At 31.7% G+C, this 26,647-nt stretch overlaps 1 protein-coding gene across 2 annotated transcripts in view; it reads right to left on the bottom strand.

Annotated features, from left to right (window-relative positions):
* LOC129965822 (CD109 antigen-like) overlaps window positions 1-26,647 on the bottom strand; it is a 91,295-nt gene that overhangs the window by 35,618 nt on the left and 29,030 nt on the right. For both annotated transcript variants that reach the window (XM_056080031.1, XM_056080032.1), the window contains 16 exons: window positions 25,643-25,744; window positions 24,728-24,902; window positions 19,475-19,643; window positions 17,923-18,045; window positions 17,037-17,110; window positions 16,301-16,340; window positions 15,451-15,535; window positions 12,341-12,458; window positions 10,164-10,391; window positions 9,820-10,050; window positions 9,492-9,605; window positions 9,212-9,274; window positions 8,037-8,225; window positions 4,252-4,401; window positions 2,750-2,899; window positions 863-911 (listed from right to left, as the gene is read on the bottom strand). In XM_056080031.1, the coding sequence (XP_055936006.1) occupies window positions 863-911; window positions 2,750-2,899; window positions 4,252-4,401; window positions 8,037-8,225; window positions 9,212-9,274; window positions 9,492-9,605; window positions 9,820-10,050; window positions 10,164-10,391; window positions 12,341-12,458; window positions 15,451-15,535; window positions 16,301-16,340; window positions 17,037-17,110; window positions 17,923-18,045; window positions 19,475-19,643; window positions 24,728-24,902; window positions 25,643-25,744 (2,060 nt within the window). The remainder of the gene's footprint in view (window positions 1-862; window positions 912-2,749; window positions 2,900-4,251; window positions 4,402-8,036; window positions 8,226-9,211; window positions 9,275-9,491; window positions 9,606-9,819; window positions 10,051-10,163; window positions 10,392-12,340; window positions 12,459-15,450; window positions 15,536-16,300; window positions 16,341-17,036; window positions 17,111-17,922; window positions 18,046-19,474; window positions 19,644-24,727; window positions 24,903-25,642; window positions 25,745-26,647) is intronic.

Here is a 26,647-nt window from a genome sequence, read left to right as displayed (position 1 = left end):
ACATTCTGTGGAGTTATGAGGCCCACTTTTGCCTCAATGGGCAAGTTAACACCCACAACTGTCGAATGTGAGTAGAGGAAAACCTTCACGTTATCCAGGAACCACCCTTGCATCCTGAAAGTGACAGTATGGTGTAGTTTTACAGCTACCTTTAGCACTGAACCGTATTTCGTTGAAGAGATAACTTCAAATGGAATCCAAACCTGTTCCGTCACAGGATAACTATACCATGATATGCTGAAGGATTTTGTAATCCCAACTCTTCTACAGCGTAGATGCCTTCAGGACATCATTTTCATGCAGGATGGTGCACCACCTCATATTGATCGTCGCGTAAAGCGATTTTTAATATAGCATTTTACAGAGACACGGGTTATCAGCCGTCATTTCCCAACAGTATGGCCTCCTCGCTAGCTGAACATCACCCCTTGCGACTTTTGGTTGTGGGATTATTTGAAGGACAAAATCTACCGTCAAAAGCCATCATATCTACCATATCTGAAGCACAACATTCGGCGCCATATTTTTAATATTCCGGCAGATTCATTCGGGTCATCTATAGAAAATATAGTTCTCCGATTAGAGATATTGTAGAAAATGAAGGAAATATTTTAATTTTACTTTATTTATCAATTATAAACTATATTATGTATTACAACGTCACCTAACGGTGAATTTTTGTACTATTTATTTATTTATTTAATAAATATAAAGCGCATCATTTCAATCTGTAGTTCAAAATTTATCTAATTTGGATCAATAGAACGCATTTTAGAGCCTTCTGAAGTGGGTAACTTATTTCTTGCTAACTCTGTACATTCGGAGGTAATAAAGTAAATCCGTAAATGACAAAATGACCTACCAGGACGTTTTGGAACATTGGCATCTGTAAATACAACCAAACCGGCATACTGTAAGAAGAAAAAAAGAAGGAAAAGGAATCATTAATAAATAAGCAATAGAAATGTTAAAATCCAATTAATTCAGGAAAATCAACTTATACCATTTGATTAAACAAAATATTATTTTTCTTCCGATAGTGATTATCAGCCAATTAGGCACCCTTTCATCAGGGAGCATATAATGATAAAGGCGTGAGGAGAAACAAGAAAAAAGATTATAGAAATGCGAAAAAACTATTGTAACTAATCAGTTAATGTCCCGTCTTGTAGTTAAATTACGCCTCCCATTTCCCTGTGTCTATAGCCATTAGAACTACTTAACAATTGAATAGACGTTTTGTAGTTACAGGTGGATTATTTTGGAACAGACATAAAAATCAATTTTTAAACGGTGTGTGATGACAATGAATAAAGTAATCTGCCATTTTCTCTAGGCTGGTATACGCATGGGGTTTGCGCATATTAGTGTCAAAAAAGCCGAAGAACCGATTAGTGGCTTGAAGTACATTGGCTGCAGTTGAATAGTACATATGCTAGAGGTGTGGGACAAGTCATTAGCAACTATTTTGTCCAGTAATTTTTTCAGGCGGCATATGAAAGCCAAAATAGAATCAAGAGATATATTTGTGCTAATCACCTGCTACCAATATACAACTTTCTAATCATTTCTTCGAGCTATTGTAACATAATTTACTTGTCTAACATAAATCACATGTCTCCATCAGGCCTACATAAGCAGGTGGGCATACAATTCCAGAGATCAACCATATGCCAAGCACGATAATTATTTGAGATCTCTGCCAGAATTTAATTTCTAAACGCTGGACTTTCTAACTTCGGTGTTGAGATTGAAAAAAAGCCATAAAGCATCAACAAATATAGCGCATTATGCATGAAGTAACTACATTGGCGGAATCTTGGCATCTTATGTAAAATGAAACATGACATGATCTGAAAATCGCCAAGTAAACGGCGGACGATAAATATCAACTAGTACAGAAAAAAGTATTTACATTTTCAAGTATTGAATTTTTATACTTAAACATACATAGAAAAGAAAATTTTAATTTTTAACTTAAAATTTTTTATTTGTGGCCACATGGGCTCTTTACCATTTCTTTCAAATAAAATGTACGGCATTATCATTTATGAAAGTCATCTTTGATATAATCAACATAATTTTTTAAGAAACTATTAATATCAGTCAATAAATAAAATGCCAGTTACCGAATTAACATTTTTTTTAACTTTTATGATGTTATTAACATGTGTTTCTTGGGGCCGTGGTGGCCTGGTGGTAAGGTCTCGGCTTCGGAACCGGAAGATTTCAAGTTCGAGACCTGAGTCCACCGAAGAACCGTCGTGTAAGGGGGTCAGTTGCACGCTAAATCCGTCATGACCAAACCTCCTCCCGCTGGTGTAGTGCGGTGTGGAGAGGGGGGTGCCAGCTCAGGTGTCGTCCTCGTCATCTGACCGCGGTTCAAAATTACGAGGTCCGTCCCAAAATAGCCCTAGTGTTGCTTCAAACGGGACGTTAATATAACTAAACTAAACTAACATGTGTTTCTTGGGTAATAGATTCTAAAATAATAACCAAAAACATCAAAAGGATGAAATCAAGTAATAAATTGATAAATTAACTGAGAACGAGACGACAATCCAGAATACTTGACATATAATCTAAGAATACCATCGATTTTAATATAGATTACGCAGTAAAAGAATGTCTTCGATTTTATTTGTTTGCATAAATTTTCAAAATTTAATTTGATTGATCGAAATTTCCGAATTATAGGAAATACTGTATTTTACAAATCTAGGGGAGAGGAAGATATAAAAAAAATTACCTGGAAAGTATGGAGGGTGTCGATTCCGTATGAAAGGGAGGGATAGTGGACAAAAGGGTTGGGTTTATTGCTACGTGATCTCCACGAATAGGACAGGGTCCTGCTGGACCAGATATCCTGCCCATTGAAAGAGTTCATCTTTTCCAACACCTGAAAAAAAGGTTATGTCAATAATCAGTCCCATAAAACACAGCTATATAGTTTTCTATTTACAAAGTATATATTGTAATAGTCAAAAAAATCGACCACGAGATTTTGACGAAAGTCCATGTTCCAAATTTTCTTCAGTCCGAAATACAGATTTCTGGAATTACGTTAGAATAACTGTCATTTCATATGCCTATTAAAGAGCACGATAATTCAAAAACACTTTGAATAATTAACTAACATGATAATAATTAAGACTTTTAATGATAAGATTTCATAAAGATTTTCATTTATCTAAGTTACTGTGCTTGTTAGTTATCGCCTTTCCTGATTTAAAACGTAAAAACTGACAGATGGTAAACCTGTCGACAGATTTGGCTGAAAAACTGATACGGATCAACAGTTTAGATCCTAAAACTGGGCAATAAATTCCATATATCTAATTCTTTACATTTTGTAGCTATTATGTTCTCTTGCAATCGGGCAGACAGGTAGATAGACAAAATACCTCTGAATAGATTTTGCTCAAAATTTGGAAGAAATCTACAAATATGGTGTATAGTCCACAAACCAAATTTCCTTTGTTTCAATTTTCAATTGTTCAAAGTATTTTTAAGTTATTCGGTCCATGGACACACAAATGTGTGTTTTGGACTCGGAAAGATCAGAGATGTGGAAATTAGTTCAAAATTCCAAATTGGAATATTTTCTCTTTGCATATTTTGCGCATAAGAAAGTAAAGTAAGCAAAAAAGCATAGTATACTTTTTATCGAAATCAGTATCATTTTTAACATTTTTTTTTCAATTTTTTTTTTTTCCTTTTGATTTTCTTCAATTAGTAACCTCTATTTAGTTTACCCATGGTTAACTTCCACAAAAATGTAGAGAATTTGCATCTGTAAATATCAACGTTTCTCTATAAGTTCAACCCATTGTCAGCATTTGTTTTCAGGTACTTTTGTACCCTTCATTTAACTATTGTTTTGATAAAATATTAAATATAGCTGTGCAGAATGTGTCTCCGATGGCATTGTCTGTATAGATCCCGTGGATGGTTTGTCATATCTTTGTTTCTTTTTTCTAATTCTTTTCCGTTCATCTCGTGCTCATCCAACTGATTAGATAACTCAGTGTTATAGGCAGCGGGAATGCAGGATGGTATTATGTTATGTATTAGTGATTTGATAAATCATGTTGCCGAATCATTAACAAAATGCTAAAAATTCAGAATAGTTCTTATTGTAGGCGCACTGCTGACTAAGTGACTAAGTAGATATTCTTTATTTTCAAACAAATCCCCCCCCCTTTAAAGCAACTAAACAAAATGATAAAAAAAAATAGCATAACTTTTTACCTCTGAAGGGCTAAAATTTTCTCCAGTGTCCATTTTGTGCAACAGGTGATCGATGGCTGAGAGGCCAACATAGGTGCCGGGTTGACCTTCAACAATCACTTCAATCGTATTACCCGTCTTATCTTTCTTGTCATTGAGTGTCACAGAAAACTATAAGAAAATAAATATTCTCTTCATTAATATATTACCATTTTATTAAATAATGTATCAAAACATTTTCTATGGAATTGAAGATGTTTTTAATATTTGTTGGCTTGCGATATAAATCCATAATTTAAGTAGACACAAATTATCTAATATTTAAAGAGAGGTTCAAAATGTAATGTCTTGTAGGGACCCTGAAACCCTGTCTACTGAACCCAAAATATAAATTGGACTTCAAAGGGAATAGGTTTTATTTAAGACTATTCTGAACCGCACGTATTTGCAAATCGATAGTTCAAATGAAATCCGCCAACAGATTTCCTCGACAAAGACTTGATATAAAGGTTTTTAAAAGTTAATGTTAAAAGAAAGGTTAACATTCAGATTTTATGTTAGCCTTTCTAGTCTAGTCACTGCATCAGGAAACTTATTTCATAAGATTATGCACTAGTATAGATGAAGCATACTAAGAACGTCTAATATTGAGTCATTTTTCGGAGTAGATCTATTGGTAATTGAAAATAATTGCCTTGGCTATAATTTTACTCCTACCCTATGTTGCATGTCTAAATTTCTTACGAACAGGGGGGGGGACAAACAGCTGGAGTGGTCTCCCTAAAATTTTCTCGCATACTCTCTTATAAAGGTGTTATCCCAGAGAGCGCTTTACTGATATGCAATAATTACGAATTATTAACCTTTGGTGTGATTTATCATTTTTACTGAATCTATCGTGTCATCCTTGGCGAGTTTTTTGGCGATTAATCCCTGCCATGCTCCTAATAAATCCGAAAATAGTATTTGTATTTTAGATGCATTTTTCACAACTGATTGAAGCAAAAGTTTGACACAGAAGTACATTTGTTGCCACAAAATCCCATACCAGATTTGATATATTTAAATCATTGCGTTTTTGAATTATCGCGCTTACATGTTTCTAAAAGTACAGACCGACAGTCAACCCGTAGTTGGATTAAACTCAAAATTTGACAGGTGTCTACACTATATATATTAAATCTATGTACCGAATTTTATTTATTTATCTGTCTTCGTTTTCTTATTATTGTGTTAATTAACTCGTATATTCAAACAGTCGGACAGATAAACTTCCTCTGAACAGACTTTATTCAAAATTTGGTGTAAAGTATACCAAACTTCAATTGTCTAGCTCAAAGTGTTTTTGAGTTATCTTTGTCATAGACAGATATACGGACAGACGGAAATTTTCTAAAAATGTGTTTTTCGAACTCTGGAATGTCTAAAACGTGGAGATGCGTCAAAATCTGAAGTTCGATTTTTATTTATTTATTTATTTTGATGATTACTATACTTTCTCTGTACTATGTATACGATAAAATAAAAACGAACGGAAAACAATCTTTATCTCCCATATCTTGATATGGACTTTTTTTATTCTTTTTAGAGTCGCAATTGGAAGAAAATTTTTTGAGACCGAGTCAAGTCCTAATATAAATACTAACAAAAATAATAATACTATTAGCTCAGAAATTTTAATTTTTAATCCAAAAATAGAATGAACTAACTTAATCTAACTAAATTATCATTTTCAAAGCCTTTCAAACGGGTTTTTTGAGCACAATATTCTTTATCTTAAGTGATGAATATGGAATTTTTTCTTTTCGGTTATGTTGTATGAAATTCGACTGTCATCCCTCTTTCCTTCATTTAATGACCCGCTTCAAACATTAATAAAATATGAATGTGATAAGTATGCTAATTACAAAACCACAGGTGGTAATAAAAAAGTGGTAAAATTTTATTGATTCTTGCAGGAAGAAAAGTAGCTAATTGAATCTTACAAAGGTAGAATAAAAGGAAAAGGATTGAAACTTTTCTGAACTGTTTTCAAAAATTTGGTTTTGGTTTTTAAGCGATCCATTATCAAGTAACGTAACATTTTTTGGAAATTTCGCAATGAATAATAATTCGCTTGGTGAATTAACACCAAAACTAGATGTATATATGCGATTTCTGTCAATACGTTACTGGCAACCAAATTTTTGGGGAAACAATTAGTGGCGGGAGATATATTGACAGAAAGCTGGTAGTGCACTCTGATATCTGATTTCTTTGCAACCCCAGTGGAAGCAAATCATTCTGAGCAAACAAGGCACTAACCACCTATCCGACTCTAAGGGAATACTATTCAAATGCTGTCAGATTAAAGTTGTTGAAATTAAACCTTATAAGCTTATGAATGCAAATAACATAAATCTGACCAACTCGTCATTTATTAAACAAAAAAAATCATTAAAATTCATGGAAAATGTTTAAAAGAAGAATTTAAAAAAGTCAGAGCAAGTTTAGGTGCTAAGAAAAATCATTTTACTCAAAGGATAAGACAGAATCAGATGCCATTCAAAAATATCAAAAAATCATTTACTGAAAGGATAAAACAGAATCAGATGACTTTCAAAAAATATCAAAAAAACATGAGCTCTTATTTTTCGGAAGTGATTTCTATAGAGATTCAAACCTGTTATGTAGCTGAACAACGGTATAATGGCATTTTGACGAGTTTTGCTATTCCAGAATTCCAACAAGGTTGAAGTATTCAGGGTACAATATTCAGACAAAATTATACCTTTCTCGAATTTCGACATTTGTTACAGAAAACTGTCACAGAAGATGTCACAGTTGATGATCAGCAATTATTTCTTAAAAATTTTAGCTTTTTTGTTAACCTTATCAACATATAATTTCTAGCTATAATATTTTTAAAGCAACCAGATTTTTTTTAATATTTGTTTTTCATTAATAAATGGCGAATATGTCATCTGAAATACTTGTTGCTCAAATTTCGTATTATATAGACTAATAGGGCATCCTCTAAAGTCTTCTGTGGAAGTGGAGTTCAATTGCACATCACACCGCTCTGGCATTTTGTTGACAAATATTAATCTAATGAGTATATTGAGCATAAGTGGCTGTGCTTGACATGCAAGATCCAAACCCTCCGCTCCCGGTAAAACTAAAGCAATCAAACCAAATCACAGATCACCAAAAGATAAAAACGAGGTTGCGTCATTTGTTTTAAAGCCCTTCTGAATGCCTAAGAATAGAATTAAAGAGCAAATAGTTTAAAAAGCGAAATACAAATAGGGAATAAAAAAATAGGGGAAAATAAAAATAATAATGAAGAAAATCTGAAATAGTAGAGTACATGAAAAAAAGCTATAATGATGTACATAAACATTTTTGACTAAACGTTTTCTAGCTCTTTAGTCGATAGTTTTTCAGCAATCAAAATGGCAAAGTTCCAGACAAGAGCAATTTTCGGAATTTCAGCACATTTTTTTTCCAGTTAGCCAGATGGTCCAGACTTGGACGTTATTCATTTGATCGCACTCTTTCATCACATGTACAGTCGTACCCATTATTTTACTGCAGCTACATTTATCATTTTTAACAAAACACTCTGGCATGATAATCATCGAAAATGCCATACCCATGAAGAATTTGATTAAATGACAGTGTCCAGTAATAGACAAGGGTTGATAACAATTGAAGTAGAACATGGGTTGTTAACAACTAATAAAAGACTTTTCATATAACTGAGAAAACTAAACCCATTTTGAAAGAAAACATAACATTAATGAAAGTGGCCGCATACAGCATACATTGTTTCTGGAAAGGCCGTCCACCGGAAAAATAAGAGCGTCGGTCACCACTTCTCCTTCCCGGGCTACGTCCCAAACGATCAGTGAGGCCGTGGGGGCCATTGCAGATGAGCAAGGGATGGCGAACGTCTTGATGCTAAATGGCATTTCTTCCGCGCCGCTCAGCAATACAATGCCCTTCGACATCACCTGCAAATGAAAATGTAAGATGTCAGAAATGACTCAGGAAAGGATAATTAGATGTTGTAGCCATTAAATACAGAAAATAAAATTAGTAAAAGTAATTCATAAAAATTATCAAGGAAATTTGCCAATAAAGTTAAGATTATTGTCATAAATATTCGCAACTAATCCTAATGCTTCAGCTTAAAATACTAATAAAAATATCGAAATATTAAATATCTCATCAGTTAATGTATGATTAACTTACTCTGATATATAGTAAAAGAAAATTCCGATAAGAATTATTTACGTTTGTAAGCGTTTAAGTTCTAAGTGCTTTTAGGTTTCGCGCAAAATATTCATTATGGGTTATTCCAGTCTAAATCATACCGTATTTCTATGCAAACGATTCGAGAATTGACAAAAAAAAATTATTAAATTATTGATGCACTTGTAAAACTAAATCTAAATCTTTACTTGCAGATTCTATTCTGGATGATCATTCTATTCACTGCGTTTCAGCAAAAGACAGAACCTAATAAATCGTCATTTTATGTTCCTGCGAAACGTTGAAGTGCACCGCGCCAATTTAATTTTTGAAAGTATTTTGCTTCTAGAAAAAGAATGTGGTGTTACCTCACATAGTGCAGATAGATGTCCGATGGCATAGGAACTCACATTGCTTATTTGATTAAAATAAGATGCCAGGATTCCAAAGGGACTTTGAAAATTCAATTTGAATATTTACTGTTTTGTCACAGGAAAAACAATAAATTATTTTAAAAAAATTCTTATTTTTTTCTATTAATTTGTTTCTATAATCGCATTCGCATTTGATAATTTCGTAATTAATTCGCGTATTAATTTAATTGTTTTGCAAATGATAAATTAACTTGATTGATATTCAATAACATTGAATTGCATATTATTTATGACATTCGTATTTTAATCCAAATTAAATAATTTTCAAAAACTCATTAATATATAGTCAAAACCTTCTGAAGATTACTCACCAGATAATAGAATTTTTCTACGTAATAGTCTGCACGAACGTGAACTATGAGATATTCTCCCACCTATCAAAAGTAAAAGAGCATTAAATCATTTAGTTCATAAAATTGCATGTACAATTTTCATTAAAAAACAATTACAGTTAGAGTCTTTTAACATAAGTGACATTAACGTGGAAGTAATTAACGCAGGTAAACAAAGCAATGCATAATGCTGGCAATTCGCAATGGCATTTTAAACATAAAATTTATTTTAAATGTCTATCAATAATTAATAACTGACCTTGACATCTCTGGAACTAGTAGTCACTTGAAGATGACGGCGAGTCGGAGCATAGGAAGCGTACACAAGAAGACTTGTTCGCACATGCGCACCAGTTTCATCAGTGTATCGAGCCTAAAAAAAGCAGTTTGAGTCAAGAAAATTTATAATTTCAATTGGTGCACATTGAATTTGCATTAACAAATATATCTCATAATTACGGATCTTTTTATTATTTATAGAAGATATAAATACCAAGAATGCATAAGGTAAATGCATCCGGCAATAAAACTTTTATTAATTTACTAACTGATATAATCTAAGTGAAATAAGGCAAACAAATTAGTACCTCCAGAGTCATCGACTTAACATTGTTCACAGCGGTTAAGGAGCCTAATTCTGACACTAGATCCACGGAAATCTCCCAAATACCAAATTGTAGGGCCGACATCGTTTCGAGTCTCGGATCTAAATCGTGCTCTAGGCCTTCAGAGAATCGCACCCGGGTACGCAGTTCCAGCCTCTGATCATTAAGCCGCCATTTGGGAGGCAACGAACCGCCAAGAAATGCTACAGACACCTATAAAAAAGAATGGACTAAATGTTTCATAGACATTATATGAGGCATAGACTTAAAATCATAAATCATAATGATAAATAAATGAATAGCATTAAAGCTTAACACATACTCACATAGCACTTGAAAGGCATGGTCGGCTTAAAGATTTGCGGACTGTCTCCCAAAAAGGTTAGTTTTAAGTCTGCCTTGTAGAGTAGAGACTCAGCAAAACCTATTTCGATTTGATCCAAGAATCGTTCTCCCACCTCTACCCATACACTTAATCGGGAAGGTCTGTCTGAAGTAGAGCGCAGACGACGAAGCTCGGACATTGGTAAATTCACGTCCAAATGACCTTCAAACTGAAAAGAACATAATAAAAATATAAGAAAATAAATTATACTTATTTATACCCTTTACCTAAACATCTATGTAAACAATTATGTGAAACTTTCTACTCAGAACGTCCTTATTTCAAAACACGTATAACGATTGAGCGGAGCCATATACTTTTATTATTTTTTTTATTTTACATTAATTTTTTTCTATGATTTAACTACAAATTTAAATGTAAAAATTACATAATTTAATGCATGAGTTAGGCATGACATTGTATAAACCCAAAGGGATTAAATTGGTAGATGAGGTTGTGCTGATCTCCAAGTAGACGAATAAATTTAATCGAGGCATATATAAACAAAATAATAAAAGATCAGTAAAAACAAATAAGTTGGAAAGATTCCCAAGGGATTCATATAGAAACATAATTTAGAGGGAAAAAGCACAACTTGTAACTATACATTCCAATTTAAGATTCCTGCCATGGTCATAGAGCCTAAATTACTCAAATTTAAGATAAATCGATGTTAAAGATTTAGAACCGAGATCAAAATTTTGATGATCTTCATCTTGAAAAAGTAGATAAGAATAAAAGGACGGGTGGCAAGAAATAAAAAGAGGGAACCAAAAATAGAAATGGAACTACTTTGTTCAATGGGGAGAAAAACTTGATTAATTTGTTATTTAGTTCACTCAAAGTTTGTAAAAAGAATGAGTGAAGTATAAATATTAAACGAATTTAACCAAGAAAACATAGCTGTTGAATTTCATTTGGTGTATGCACTATAGATATTGAATAAATAAAAACACAAGAATACACATCATGTAATTCAGAGAATAAATAAAAGAACCGAAGTTGTTGTTTCTTATGGCACTTGCCGCGGACAAGCCCGCTGTTCAAAGACAACCGATTTAAGCCTAAGGGGGTGGGGCGCTTCTTGTTTTTAGCGTAGAGCCAACTTAAGCCAAGAGTACGACTTGACTACTCACGCATCAGTCATTCACTTGCACGCCCCCTTTTTACAGGAGGGTACATTCACACATCTCACAGTTTGAACAGGTAGAACAAGCATGCCCAAACCGGGACTCGAACCCTTGACGCCGAGATCACGGGGAAGATGCGCTACCCCTATGCCAGGACGACGGTAAAAGAACAGAAGTGTTATACTTGTACGACAATTCTAAAAATTCATTTTAAAATTAGTTAATAAAATGGGAACCTGTACCAAATTCAAACTGAGCCTCTGTTAACCATTCAAATTCCATTCTCATTAAAAATTCAATACGCGTCATCTGTTAACAAGTTAAGCGCTACACCAGTCACCAGTGACACACAGAGCTTTCCATTCGGACCGCATCACTCATCAGTGACTGACTTACTACTTTTCTTTTGCACTCTATCAGTCATCGCTAATCGACTTCATACTTTTCGTTCAAGCCACATCAGTCATTGTTGCCTGACAATGTAATGTTCGTTCAGGCTGCATTATTCGTCGTTGATTAACAGCATATATTAACTCTTCATCTGGCTGGAGCGTAGAAAGTCGTCCCAACGAATTTCGCTCATAACGGTTGGAACGTAGAAAGTCGTCTTTGTACATTCAAGCGCCAATGTTTTAAGGGGATATAGGTTTTGAATCATCGCCTGTCAAAGGGTAAAAAAAATTCAAATTTTCATCCGGATATCACAAAATAACTTGTCTAATTACGTGCAGTTTTAACGCAACTTAACATAAATATCTGGTGTTCAGTATATCAAAGAAATCAGATATCACGGGCTAGAAGAAAACGACATCAAAATAGGCCTGGCGCTTAAAGTTATAGACTGGTTCTATTGTTATTCCGAATTTGGAAACATATATTGGAATGTAACTTGAAAGTAATTTTCCACATGTAAAATGTTTATATTTATTATTTGTGTTGTATTATTAATATACATCAGGACTCTAATTAGGAAAAGTAAAATTCTTACATAATTAAAAAACATCTTGGTCTCTGGAACTTGTCCATAAGGCCTGTACTGGGAATGTAAAGGCTCTAATCTTGTTCTCACCGTTAAATTTCCAGTCACTGGTGCCCCGCTGGTATAGCTGGAAGAACATATGCACAAAGGGAACAAAATTAAGATATTCCAAAAGCAAATAAAAATTTTCTCCAATCATATTATCAATACAGCACAGTTTTTGTAGCAGTATGCAGAATATTTTCAAAGTTTTATATCTATTTCATTGCGCTATTAGTTACACGATAGACAGTAAATTGATAATCTGTCCTCTTGTTTTGGTGAAAAATCTCCGGGATAACTCTCTGGACTTCTGCGTTTATTTAAGAGTACTTACTTTTCCGGACTTCAAAATTTCCATTTTTTACACTGAAAAAATGATCGATACATCTAAAACATCAACACATAGCTACATTTGAATAGTTCAATGTAATTTACCATTGGTATGGGAAAAATATATAATAGTAATTTCATTGTTTTAAAATGTTGAAATTTGGCTGTCCAAAACAAGGTTTTAAATTTGCTTCTGAATATTTACTAGAAAAGAGGAGGATGTGTGGGAGAATTGAAACATTGTTTTCCTGTTTCCAAATAAAAAGTTGAGCCTACCATTATCTAATTTCGATGGAAAACTTTAAATAAAATAGTTATAAGAGTTTATCTGCGAATTCTAAAAAACAGAAAGGTATTTATAGAGATTTTTCGACAAATGTTTCACCGACTAACAATAGGAGAAAATGAGTTGGAAAATTAAGTTGGAGATGAGATTTAGTATAATAGTAAAACATCTTTGAGATGTTTATTCATTATAACATTAAATAACAACAGTCATACCGAGAAAATTCTTTCAAATTTCTGGTATAGCTTTTATACTAGTAACTTGCTGCATATGAGTAGTACTTCAACGACGTATTTGTTAAGGTAATTGCTTCATCAGCAAAAGGTAAGAGTTTCATCCTAGATTAGTCTTTTAACTTTTATTTAGAATACATTAACTGTTTAAAAATAGTTTCAATTAAAATATTTTTCATTTTTGGGATAAAAATAAATTTAATTCTTATAATACTTGAATTATAATATTATTTTTATTGAATTATAATAATATTTTTATAATACTTGAATAATTTTTATAAGAAAAATAATTATAAATATAAATGAGTTTTTAAATTTCAAAATGATTGAAAATAAATTTAAAATTTATAGATAGTTTTAAATAATATGGTACTTATATTTTTATGTATTAATTTTATTCTCCTAATATTCGCATTATTTTTTACCTTTTAAAAGAAAATAAATATTAGTATTGAAAGTATTGGATTTCAAAATATATTTTAATATCATATTTGATAAATTAAAGGGTGAACAAGACATTCTAAAAAGTTTTACTGCTCCAGCCTTCTTTCGGATTTAAATGATAATTGACCATTTGCTTAAGCATCCAATAGCTGAATACCGATTTCTTACTATTTCTTCTCGATTTAATATAGAAAGCGTTGGCTTACATATTTAATAAATTATTAGCTCTAATTAATAACGATATAAAAGCGGTTTCTATGAGTTATAATAAATAATTTGTTACAATTAAAATTTTAAAATTTTAAACTTTATATTACTTTAAAATGAAATAATTTAATTTATTTACAACTTTTAAAGTTACATTTAGAATGATTTTTCTTTTAAAAATTAAATTGTAATTCAAATATTTATAGAATAAACATTTATTTTTGCATAAAAAATATACAAATTATTAAAACTATTCGTAAACTGTTAAATTAATTTAAATTATTTTGAAATTCTGTCAAAAAAATGTGTTTATATTTATAATTATTTTGCTTTTTAAAGATTATATTACAATTAAAGTATTGAGAAAATAAACATTTATTTTTGGAAAAAAAAGTACATAAATTAAAAATATTTGTAAATTGTTCATTTAATTTAAATAATTTTTAATTAAAAGGAAAAAAATGAAATAAAATGGCGCATAGAAGATCGAACTCTAATTTCCAGCATATGAAGCGCTTATTTCGGTAGCCACTCCATTGTATTATTGACCCAATCGTGCACATTTTTGACACATAAATCGCATTAAAATTAACATAAAATTTTGGATTTTTAATATTTTAGTAGAAAACGTATGTGCATATGTGTTCATTATTTACCAGCATTCTTTTTTGATGAACATATAGCACTTTCAGTAGCTTCCCGAAAGCATTATTAAATGTCACAACCTTAGACATTTAATAATGCATATGTAAATGTCTAAATAATTAAATGCAGACGTGCAGATGAATCTACACATTTTATGCTTCCTTGAGTAAAAAGAAAGCCTGTTTTCTGTATAGATTTGTATTTGTGTCGTTGTTTGTTCTAAGTTTGTGAGAAAGGTATCATAAAATCTGAACAAAAGAGGCAGAAGAAATTTGGAACGACACTTTATATTATAACTGCAAATCTGAATGAAATTTCAAACAAATCCTTCGTCGCTAAGAGGTACTTTTTCTAAATATGTTCGCAGTTTCCTTTTTAGTGCTGAGAAATTTATCAAAAAATGAGGCATATTAAAAAAATATATATCCTTGAGAGCTGCTATTTTCGTTAAATCAAAATAATGCATATAAAATTTGGTCTTGATTTTATAAAATGCTCATGCATAAATGTATTGGTCTTATTTCGAGCCTTCTATGCACGCACTTCTTATTATTCTAGCTAAAATATATCCAACTTTATTGTAAAACGGTCCCAATTCACAAACTAAATCGCCTTTTAGAAACAAAAAAAATAGCACCGATATCATAACAACTAATCCAATTTCTTTCCCTTTAATATAGCTTTAAAATAAATGACGAGGCAGTTTTTTTAAAAAAAAATTGTGACTTTATATAGTTTGACAGTTTCAGGCTATAGAAGGAGAAGGGGTAAGAGATAAATTAATATCATAATTTCTATTTATAGCATCTGTATATAACCGAATTGCTATTCCATTCATTCAATATATAAAATAAATTACTATAAATATTCATTATAATATTTTTAAGAATAAACGAAAAGTTAAAAAGTGGTGCATATGAAATATAACCTACTTCGCTGTGACTGCTACTTTGATTTGAGGTTCATTCTCCAAGATGAAAGCAGGAAGCGTCACATTTACTTCGAAAGGGGTTTGATCTGAAACAGAAGTTCAGTTATACTCGTTGAACATTTTTCTAGAAAGAATGCTCAAAAAAAAGCTAACAACCACCTTCTATAAATCTTAAATTTTACTTTTCTTTTCTTCTTTGCGTTAAATGTAAAAAAGCAAGAAGACGTTTATTGAATCTTTTTAAAAGGATAAACAGAGGCTAGCATTTGGTAATTTATTCTGTTTCTTTATACTTCTTTCTAATACGTCGTACTATTGATTATTAAATATCAAATATTTTTAAATATGTTTTTTTTCATAAAAATACCAATTTAAAATCAATTAAATAAGTTATGTAATTAGAAATTTCCAAATTACATATTTTGAGTTAATTTTTTTGACAAAATATCATACCAAAAAATGTAATGTTAGTTTCTCACATTTTATTTATTACTATCTAAATAGTGTAATATAATGCAAATTGCTATTCTTCAACTTTGTACAGCAAAACAAATGCACATAGATGGAGTATGGTTCCTAATTACAAAATTATGCCTTTATAAATAAATCTCGTAAAACCAAATATTTTATAGCTAACGTCATTTTTTTCACCAGAATGATATACGAAATCGAATACCATATTAAGAGTTTTTATAAAAGTGTGCAGTTAAATATTTAATTAATATCATTAAAATATGTTACATGCAATTGTGCGATCTTAATTCTGACTTGCATTCAATAGCCATCTGCTACTCTTAAAAAACAAGTGAGTAACTATTGACAAATATTTTAGGATATCAAAATATACTTACAATATTCTTCAACATAGATTTCTTTTTCTTCAATTTGGTTCTAAAAAGAAATGTAGAAGGTTCAATTAATTTTTAGTTAAGTGTAACTAACGATCAGTAGTTGTTCGATCAAAGCTGAAGAATTCATTATTAGATATTATTTCAACATTTTTACTTTCTCGTATACGAAGTAAAGAGAAAGTATTATAATCGCCAAAAAATTCCAACTCAAAGCATTCGAATGACCAAGTTTCAGACCTCCCTGTATTCGGAAAATACATTTTTAACGTTACAGGATGAGTAGTCAATATTTATCTTAATAAGTACTTTTGCAACAACTTCAGAGAGAAAATAAGAAACAACATTAATGGTGTATTTTTGTTTAATAAAAATATATGTTACGATGTAATTCATTAACTTGGGCAAGATTATACAAATATAAACGTAGATCTGGTTTAGTTATATTAACGTCCCGTTGTAAAGCAACACTAGGGCTATTTTGGGACGGACTTCGTAATTTTGAACCGCGGTCAGATGACGAGGACGACACCTGAGCTGGCACCCCCCTCCCCACACACATAAACGTAGAATATTACCAATTATTGCTGAATATTTTTCATAAGCATTGGAGTGGAATTATTTAATCACTCAGCAGCATTAAATTCTTTGTGAAATGTTCTTTTTCACTACGAAACTAGCTACGCAAATAAATAATATAACAGATTTGTACAAATATTTTTTTAAAATATTCTAGTACCTGGGCAACCACTCTTATGGACCAGTTTCCGAACCTCGGTTGCTTGGATAATTGGTATTGAAAACTAACGGCACCTATTGGGAAAAAAATCAAAATTGAAGAATTATAATCAGTATCATAAAAGTTATTGATATTTCTATTCAATGACTATAGTCTTACATTAGTGAGATAATCTGAAAAACATAAACCAAAATATATACTTCGAATATTTGTTACCAATGTCTGCTGTAAAACAGGCCAGTTGTCTAAAGCTATTTATTTAAAAATTAAAATAACATCGTTTTAAAGCCAGACACAAGAATAATGAATGCACTTTAAAAAAATTTCACCATCGCTTGATTTCGAAATTAAACAAAAACTGAAAATGTAACAATTTAAAAATATATATATAATTTAAAATTATTATTTCTCGTACACTGAAACCTACTTAACATGGAAAAATAAACTAAATCTTCATATCTTGTTCATCAACAATAAAAAAAAAAAGACAGAATTAAATATCAACTGCAATAATGAAAACGATTTGAGTTTCAATTCAGTAACGAAATCGGTATATATGAAACACTTATGTGGACGCAAAATCAAATCGAAATGATTAATCAACACTTGATAACAGCTCACACTTTCGGATTGTTTAGTTTCTTGCTTCGGCAAAAGCTCTTGCTTAAAGCAATGGCAGAAATGTAAAAACAAGAACAATGCTACCAAAACTGCCTTTAAAAAGAAATGGAAGTCAAATTTAAGATATTAATTCTTTGTCAAACATTACAACTTTATAATACATCTATGAAAACGGGCACATTATACATCTGTTTCGTGATTTATTACAATTAATCTAATGCTAACTTTTGAATGAAAGAAATTAGCCTGGGACGAAGATCCTCACCTAGGTTAGTTTGCCTGGAGAGCCACCTTCTCATGATCGTCCCCCTCGGGTCCAGAATAAATACGTCAACGGCCTCTGGAAATGCTCTCAAGTCGGTGGTAACAGGAATGGCACGAAAGAGGACTGAAAAATAAATAATCACTTTAAAAATAGATATATAATTCACTGATATTGCCTTACTAAGTTTTTGACAGTATTTCAGAGAGGTCTTTAAACCTCTTATAACACCAAAACCTTCCGGAAACATGAGACGTAATGTTTCCGGAAGCTACGCTGGAAGATCACTTACTTCTCATTACTTGAAGCAATAAATCTTTGTCTTGCGGAATTGAAGCAAATGGTATCACTTTCTACCGGCGCGCCCAAATCCTTCTCCCGTTTCGAGACAAAGAAACGCCGGCATTTTTTCCCACTAGAGTAATTTGGTGTTAGTCATAGCCAAAGGCAGTACTTAGAGTATTCTATTTTCAATTTTTATATCCTCTCGAAATAAGCGAAACTCAAGGAATTAGTTTTTTTCTCTCATTAACAGGGATCATCCGAGAGTTGGAAACCGCCCAAAGCCTCACTATAGAATATAATTAGCACTTGATTAGCGTGTCTCTGCAAAATGCATTCCTTATAATCTCCATCTGTATTTATCTGATGGAGGTGACATCTTCCCTACAAATCCATATTTTCTCGCATCAAAAGTAAACACAATAAGATCATATTTTTTCCTAAAAGAAATTCTCCTCACCTGAGATGGATCAAAGATTTGCTTCACCATATTCTTTCTTTTAATTTTTTTTTTTTTTTTTTAAATTCAAGTGTCATATAAGAAGTCGATTTTTTGGTTATTTTATATTTCGTGCTTGATACCTTTTTTGTAGATGTTGCTGCTTATAATCTTTTTGGCTGTTATATATGTAAATTAATCATATTTAACTCATAACGTCATTGTAAAAAATACGTAGAAAGTAAAACTGCCATAGGGTACCGTTTAATGAACCACTTGATAACAGAATTCAAAGTTTCAATTCATGTGGAACATCCACTCTGGAATTGTACAGGGAACTTTCGGCGCGAACGCGCCTTGATTAAGCGACTTTTAAAGATCAGTTAAATGTTTTTTAATTAATTAATTAGGTTCGTTTTCATTCGGTATTGATCGAAAAAGCTTTTTTTTTTTTGCATATACTAAATGCAAATCTAAGGTGCTTTAATTACTATTTCTTTTTTTAAACCTATTGTTGTAAATACTCTACATTCGTTTTGTAACGAAGAACAGCGCTCCGACTCTACATAAATTTTTTTAAAGCGCTAATTCTTCCCAGATGTTCAGATGTTTTTCTAGCATTTTCTGATAAGGACATGATGTGCTTATCCTTCCAAATATATTCATCCCGATTATTAGGACTCTTCATGTTTCTAAAGCGTAGTGGTTTAAAATATATCCACATACACCTTCTCTAAACATTACATTAAAATTGTTAAGTCATAATTGAATAAATTTAAAATTACAAACAGTAAATTTTCTACAGGTAAAAAAAAAGTCGTGTGCTCAACTTACTATTTTGTCCCTGCCTGTAGATGGGCTGGTTAGTCTCAATGAAGATGGTCATCGATCTCTGAGAGTATGTCAGTTCTGTCTCGTTATGGAATTCTCCACCCTCGAGAAGTCCTTCAAAGCCCCCATCTACGCGCAGGCGATAAGAACCGGGCAAAATGGTGGGTGGAATCTGTGAAGAAAGAATTTTATTATACATTTGTAAAGTAATAGCGAAGCATTCCTTTAATAACATTGGCATGTGGTGTATCAAAATAATGTGTAACCCGAACAACCAGAAGTATTTCATCAAGGAGCAATTGATTTTACCGTCCTGAAGAAACAAAAATAATTTGAAAAAATAACAATATTTGCGTCTAGATAGCATTGTAAGAAGCTATTTGACGCTGAGATTTAAGAGATGTCATTTCAAACTCATTCACAGTAGGTTCATTTTAAAAGCGATTTGTGGGGAAGGTCTTTTTTTTTTTTTTTTTTTTTTTTTTTACTTGTGACAGTGTTATTCTGGCACTCCAATATTAGGACAAAAATTAAAAATTTAAAATTTTAAGAATCCTAGCCAAAAGCTTTATCTTCCCAAATTAAAAACAGAATAATATAAATCAATAAAGAAGAATATAAATTCTGCTCAATCACGATAGAGCTACTGAAATATCTCAATGACTATTGAAGTCCTCATATATGTTACTATTATTTGAAATTATTAAAGTAGTATGATTGAAATCTTTGCGTGAAAACATTGCAAAAAGATCTCGACGTATATTTTTTTCAAAAAAAGTTTTCCAAAATATCTAAGAATTATATTTTTTTAAATAAAACCGTAGCTTTTTGGTAAAAGAATAGTAATAGGACATAATTCAGTAAGACATTATTTGTCAAAATGGTGGCTGTCAACAAAATGAAATTACAAAAGAGAATTTCGAATCTTTCGAAATAGTAATATCTAAAATACATGAGGAAAATCTCTTTCGGGTGAGGTCTCTTGTATCTCATATTTTCGAATTCAGTCATCTCATGTTTGGTGTAATAAAGGCCAAATAATTAAAAAAAAAAAAAAAAACTGAAGTAGACAACTGCATTCACGTCCATAAATTAAGAATAATAAGGTTCGTACAGATAAAATTACAAATTCACAATAAAAGTAATATAAACAAAAACGAGCTTATTGGCTTGTCAGTGGCAAGTGCCATGAGAAACAAACAAACAAACAAACGAGCTTATTAAATAAAAGATACCAGCAGAAAAATAATGAGCATGCATCGTAATGAAAATAAGAGAAATGTTCCAGGAGCAATAGAGGAAACATACTTTTGCAAAAAAAAGCAATGGCCTATGGTTTATATGAATGTTAATAGTCTGTATGTTTAGTTAATAGTATGTATGTAGCTATATTACATGCACCACATTAGTATCAGTACAACGTCTGAGCATGATGAAAGTCAAATTGTCAGACTGATTTCGGGGAAGATCTTTCCACTTATCAATCGATGTTCTCTGTAGTTCCCTAGTAGACGTAGGGAGTGGATTACGGACTACACTTCATCAGCCGAGAATGTTCAACACATCCTTGTCATATCCTCTTCTCAAGGTATTCATCAGGAAACAATAAGTACAAGCATTGTCACCCATAAAGAAAAAACGGAAGCCCATTTTACTTCAAAGGAGAATAACATATTGTTACGGAATGATATTACGATAAATAGAGCCAGCCATGGACACTTTGGACATGGAGCTATGTTCGAGGGCCCATTCAAAACACCTAGAATGTTCAATGATTACTTGTAACGAGGCCTTTAGCTCTCCATATAAAAATACAATGTGAATCCGAATGCACTAGAAACTTGGATTCGTCAGGGAGAAGTTCACAGCCTCATTGTATAGATGTTCAAGTTCTTTGTTCTAAATTAACTGATGCTGGCAATGATCCTCTGTGAGTGGAAAGGCGTAGTTGGGGGCATATAAACCATACTGTCCTATTCGCACCGTTTGTCTGCAATTTGTGGTAACCATGGCTTCAGACGGATGATTCTGTACTTAAACATCTATTTATATTTCCATCCTCTTAGAACAGCTTCCAAAGCTTTGGCACTTTGTGCAAATTCGAGTTCCTCATATTTTTCAATCTACGTACGGCCACGTTCTAAATGCCGATAATTTGAATACGTAAAACATCCTCTAGATGAAATTTCGAATCATAGATATCAGATTGACTTTGTTCGATTTATAAGCAAGTTAGGAATATGCATAACATCACCGAGAATATTCTTTCCGTAAATTTCAAAGAATTATTTGTTCCTTTTGAAATTCTGCCAGCGCTACTTACTGACTAATTTGAATTTGAAACAGACATATATTTCTATGGAAAATTCAATATCAGTCAATCGAAAATCAATGTCTGATGTTGTGAGTGTGCGAAGAAATAGCCCAACGTGTTCAGTAACAATTAAAAGCATTTTATTCTATATATAACCCCACATACAATAAAACATAGCCTAAACGTGCACAATAACAGCACTTACAGTGAAGTGTAGCACACACATACACTCTTTATTATTACTAGAGATGAAATCTCACAAAGTCAAGATACTTCATCAATGTTTTCCAATTCCCTACCCTCAATTTCCACGAAAAATCTCAAAACTACTAGTTCACTATATATTCATTATGCGGAAAATAACTAATATAGATCCTCTCTCTGATCCGCTCACTGTACTGATTTTGCGAATCCCCTTTCATTTATAACCTCATAGTAATTAAATATATTTTTTCAAAATAGCATCTAAATAAATACCCTAACGTCAACAACTGGGCCAATTTCGTCAATTTACTTTGATATGCTATCAAGGACACTTTAATGTCATGGTAGTTGACTATTATGATTCATATACACAATGGATAGAGGTTGTTAAAGTGATACAGTTTCGATGTCTGTCACAATTTGTTGCATAAAAACATTTTCTTAGAGGAATCGGGAACATTAAGTTATACAAGAGATTTTAATGGAAATAATACGAACAATATTATCACGATTCATCTAATCACCAAAGGCAGCCAGTTAAAAAAATCGGAAACATTTATAGAACTAAAATCTAGGGAAATTTTTTGACTGAAAATTTTCTTTGGCACAAGAGAAATATTCTAAATAGTATATAATTTACCTGATATTTTAGAATCTTTCTAGATATTTTAAATTGTCTGTGATATGCTTTGACAGCATATGAATCGGCCTACAACATATTAAAAGTTTGTTTTACAGGAAGATTGAAGCAGTTTGGAAAACTCAAAACATTCAATATTTCATCATTTTTCCTCAGCAAAGGACTTTTATTTCAGTCATTTTTGCTTTCATAATTTTTTCTAATTTCTAAATAAAAGAACTGAGCAGAAGAATTAAGGTAGGCATGTTTATGTTTACTGTTCAGCGGAGCTTGAAAAAAAAACAGATCCTGAAAGAACTTAGCTTCCTTTTCCAGTTTGAATCACTTGACATTTTTTTTTATTCTCCTTCGTTAAATTACAATTCCATTGAATTTTATAAATAAATAGCAGTTCTTGGTAAACAGTTTATTTTTGCAGAATATTGGCTCTCCTGTATAAGTATTATCCTGTAGAGAAAGCATTCTAATCGTCAAAAGATTCGGACTCTAGATTTTATCGAATCTCCACATTTCAGACCTCACTTAGTTCAAAACAATTCTTTCTAATTATGTTTGTCTTTCTGATTACTCATCTGTAAAAACGCCAACTTAGTCATTGAGAGAGATGAGTAAAATTTGGTAAGTGTTTTTAACACTAAATTTATAGATTTCTACCAAGTTTTGAATGCAATCTCTTGACAGAAAATGTTTTATCTGTTTGAATGCAAGGAGCCACGATAACTAAAAAAATATGAAGAGTTAAATTTAGCCCACAGTTTTAGTAGCAAACGTGCAGATCTAATAACAAATTCTGAGTTCAATCTGTCAAAGGATTGACTATATGACGGTCCTTAATTTTTCATGTATAGAAACACAATAACAAAAAAAAAGCAGTAATTTAGATAAATTAAAATTGACATGCTTTTTTATCCCTTAAAATTGTAACTCAATATTAAATTTTAATTTTCACCGGTAGACAGAAAAGCATCCAAAATGCATACTCGATTTTTTTTATTACACTGTTAAATGATACGTATAAACTATATCTGTTTACAAACCACAAAAAACGCATTTAAAGGACACTGGAAATAAAAAATTGAGTACTCATGACATTCGCGGCCTTTCTCAAAGTCCAATCATTCTTTATTAACAAGTACTCTAAAAAATTTCGATTAGGCCACTCCTGATATTCTATTCTATTATTGTTATTATTATTTCATTGCTATGAGGTATGGTGCCGAATTCTGAAATAAGGCTTTCAGTGTCTTGTCATTGGTAATTTTCGTAATGGTCATAACTTTTAACATTGGTTAAAAATTATGAGTTCCATTCTCATAATTATCCCTTAAACAGTGCCAGATTTAGATAAGGCATTGATAAGGTCGGAAGATATTTGAAGTAGGATGCCCTTAATAAGTCCGTTTTTAAATAGTACCTTTTAATATATATGACACATGCTCACTTGGACAATATTTGAAGGGCACTTAGAAAAGTGGAAATCTTATATATATATATATATATATATATATATATATATATATATTTGTCAGATCGGCGTTGTCCTTAGTATATTTCAAACGGGACATTATTTACATTGCATTGAATCTCATTACTACTATTATAAAATCAATTATATGAATCAGAAATACAAGCGACGATGTAGCAATAAATGATGTAAAAAATTAATTTTAAAAACAATTTGAAAAAAAGTTTTCAATACATTTCTAACTTATAAATAACGTCAAATGGGAGGTTAACCACATTACTTCATTACATTACATTGAACTTCATTACTACGGTTATAAAGTCAATTACATTAATCAGAAATACAAACGGTTATGCAGAAATAAGCGACGTAAAAAAAAATTAGCTTTGAAAAGTTAGTTTGTAGAAAGAATTTGAAAAAGTTTTCACTACATTTCTAACTTATCAATGAAATTTCGAGCAAGTGAGAAATATCTGTCTATCCTCGCGTAGCCTTATGTCCATTTCGATTCGAATTTGCCACGAACTTGAAGATCCTCTATTGATCTTTTTAGACACAGCCGATTTTTTACTTAAAGTAATGTTATGCTGGTAAATAAAAAATAAATAAATAATAATCGGAAGAAACTTTAACCTTGAGCAGCAGGGTCTCCGGAATGCGAGGATGGCATTCGTGTTGATCTGACGCCAGCTCCACACCATCTCTCTGGACAGAGGCGCGGACGATGAGAGGGTTCCGGAACACAGTTACAACCACTGAGTACACCTGACCTGGACGCACGGTGCGGGAAGCAGTGATGAAATAGGCCCTGAAAGAAAAATATTCGTTGAAAAAAATGGGTAAATATACAAGACGATTCAGCATCAAATTCAAATGCCTAAAAATAAAAGAACAAACATCCTAAATGACATAAGATGCAAAGTTTTAGTTCATAAATAAATAAAAATTAAAAATGTAATTTTCGCTAGCGTACAGATCAATACTAAAAGCTAGCCTACTTTGAAAAAAATCTAACTTGGCTTAACATTATTTCATTATTTGTTTGTGTGTGTGTGTGTGTGTGTGTGTGTGTGTGTGTGTGTGTAATTAGGAAGAACCAAAGGCCCAGTCCCCTAGCCCCAGATATTGTATCGATTTTAGTATCTGATCTGACCACTGTACAAATATTAGTTTTAATTTAATAATCTTTGGAAATATCAAATTCTAAGGATTGCAATTCCCTACAATGATATATATATATATATATATATATATATATATATATATATATATATATATATATATATATATATATATATATATATATATATATATATATATTGATAAATCCATGATAACGCATGTTAATTATACAAACTGAGAGTAACTCCTTAATTTATCTGACAAGATAGTTTTCATTTTACTGGTGAAATTATTTTCACCCTTTCTATTACTGTTTTTCATATGTTTAACTCAGCATTACCAAATTCAACTTACGTTTCATTAAACCTAATTAAACTCGACTAGCCATTTGTCGTTAAATAAAAGAAGTGCAGAAATATAACTCACGGATCATGTTTAATCTTCTGGAAGCGACTGTTCGGTAATTCATAGGCAGGGAATGTCTTCATACAACACAAAAAGAGGAGCTCCAGGAGCATGTCGAGCCACCTAAAGATAAAAAAATACACATGAAATATTGCATAAGGAAGAAAAAGTAAGATTTGTAAGACTTCCATAAATAACCTTTTAAGCAATCCTAATAATCAAGGTAACTATTCATTTTAAATTGATTTACTACTGAAGGTAAAGGGGGGAAATGATATCCGGTCAGAGAAATAACACATATTTCTACTTTTATTTAAAGTTTTTAAATAATGTTATGAATTTATAATATTGCTTCCCATAGTAGTAAATCTCCTGGTAAGGAAGACAGTTTCACAAATCCTCTGACGGATGATGAATGAATATTGAATCTGCGATCCCCATCCTTGGCGACAAACTTGACGATCACGTAGCGATGAATTTGGTGACTTTTATGGCAAAAGCGGAAATACCTGGAGAATGCTGGAATTTTGGCGATATATCGATTAGGAGCGGCGATACTTTTTTAGAAGTTTCTTTGCGCTGTCACGGAAACTATAAAAAGTCGGGACTAGTGAAGTGAGTGAGTCAGTCAATCAATTGAGAATATCAGTCAACTTAGTCAAGTGAAACGAATATTGAGTGAAATTTCTCTTTTGCGAGTCATTTATAAGCACTTTGTGCTATTACCATTATTACCCCACTATTGTCACGTGGATGCTATAGTATAGAACTGAATGGAACACACAAGAGATAGAGCTAAACCAATTTATTAACTGAACTCAGAACACAGTAACTGACAAATCTTCTGCTTTTATATAAGCAGAGAAAGTTCCAGAATACTCTTCTGGAAACAGTAAGAAAAGAACACTTGTCTCCAGAACACTTGTCTGGTAAATTAAAGAAATGTCCAGTATCTTCTGGAACATGAAACAAAGGAAAACATAAAATCGAGGAATTAAGTATTTACATATGCTATTAATCATATTG

The sequence above is a fragment of the Argiope bruennichi genome, chromosome 4 (genome assembly GCF_947563725.1).
Source record: "Argiope bruennichi chromosome 4, qqArgBrue1.1, whole genome shotgun sequence".
In the NCBI taxonomy this organism is placed as follows: domain Eukaryota; kingdom Metazoa; phylum Arthropoda; class Arachnida; order Araneae; family Araneidae; genus Argiope; species Argiope bruennichi.
The sequence above is the reverse complement of the archived record's forward strand: the minus strand, read 5'-3'. Positions and strand labels throughout refer to the sequence as shown.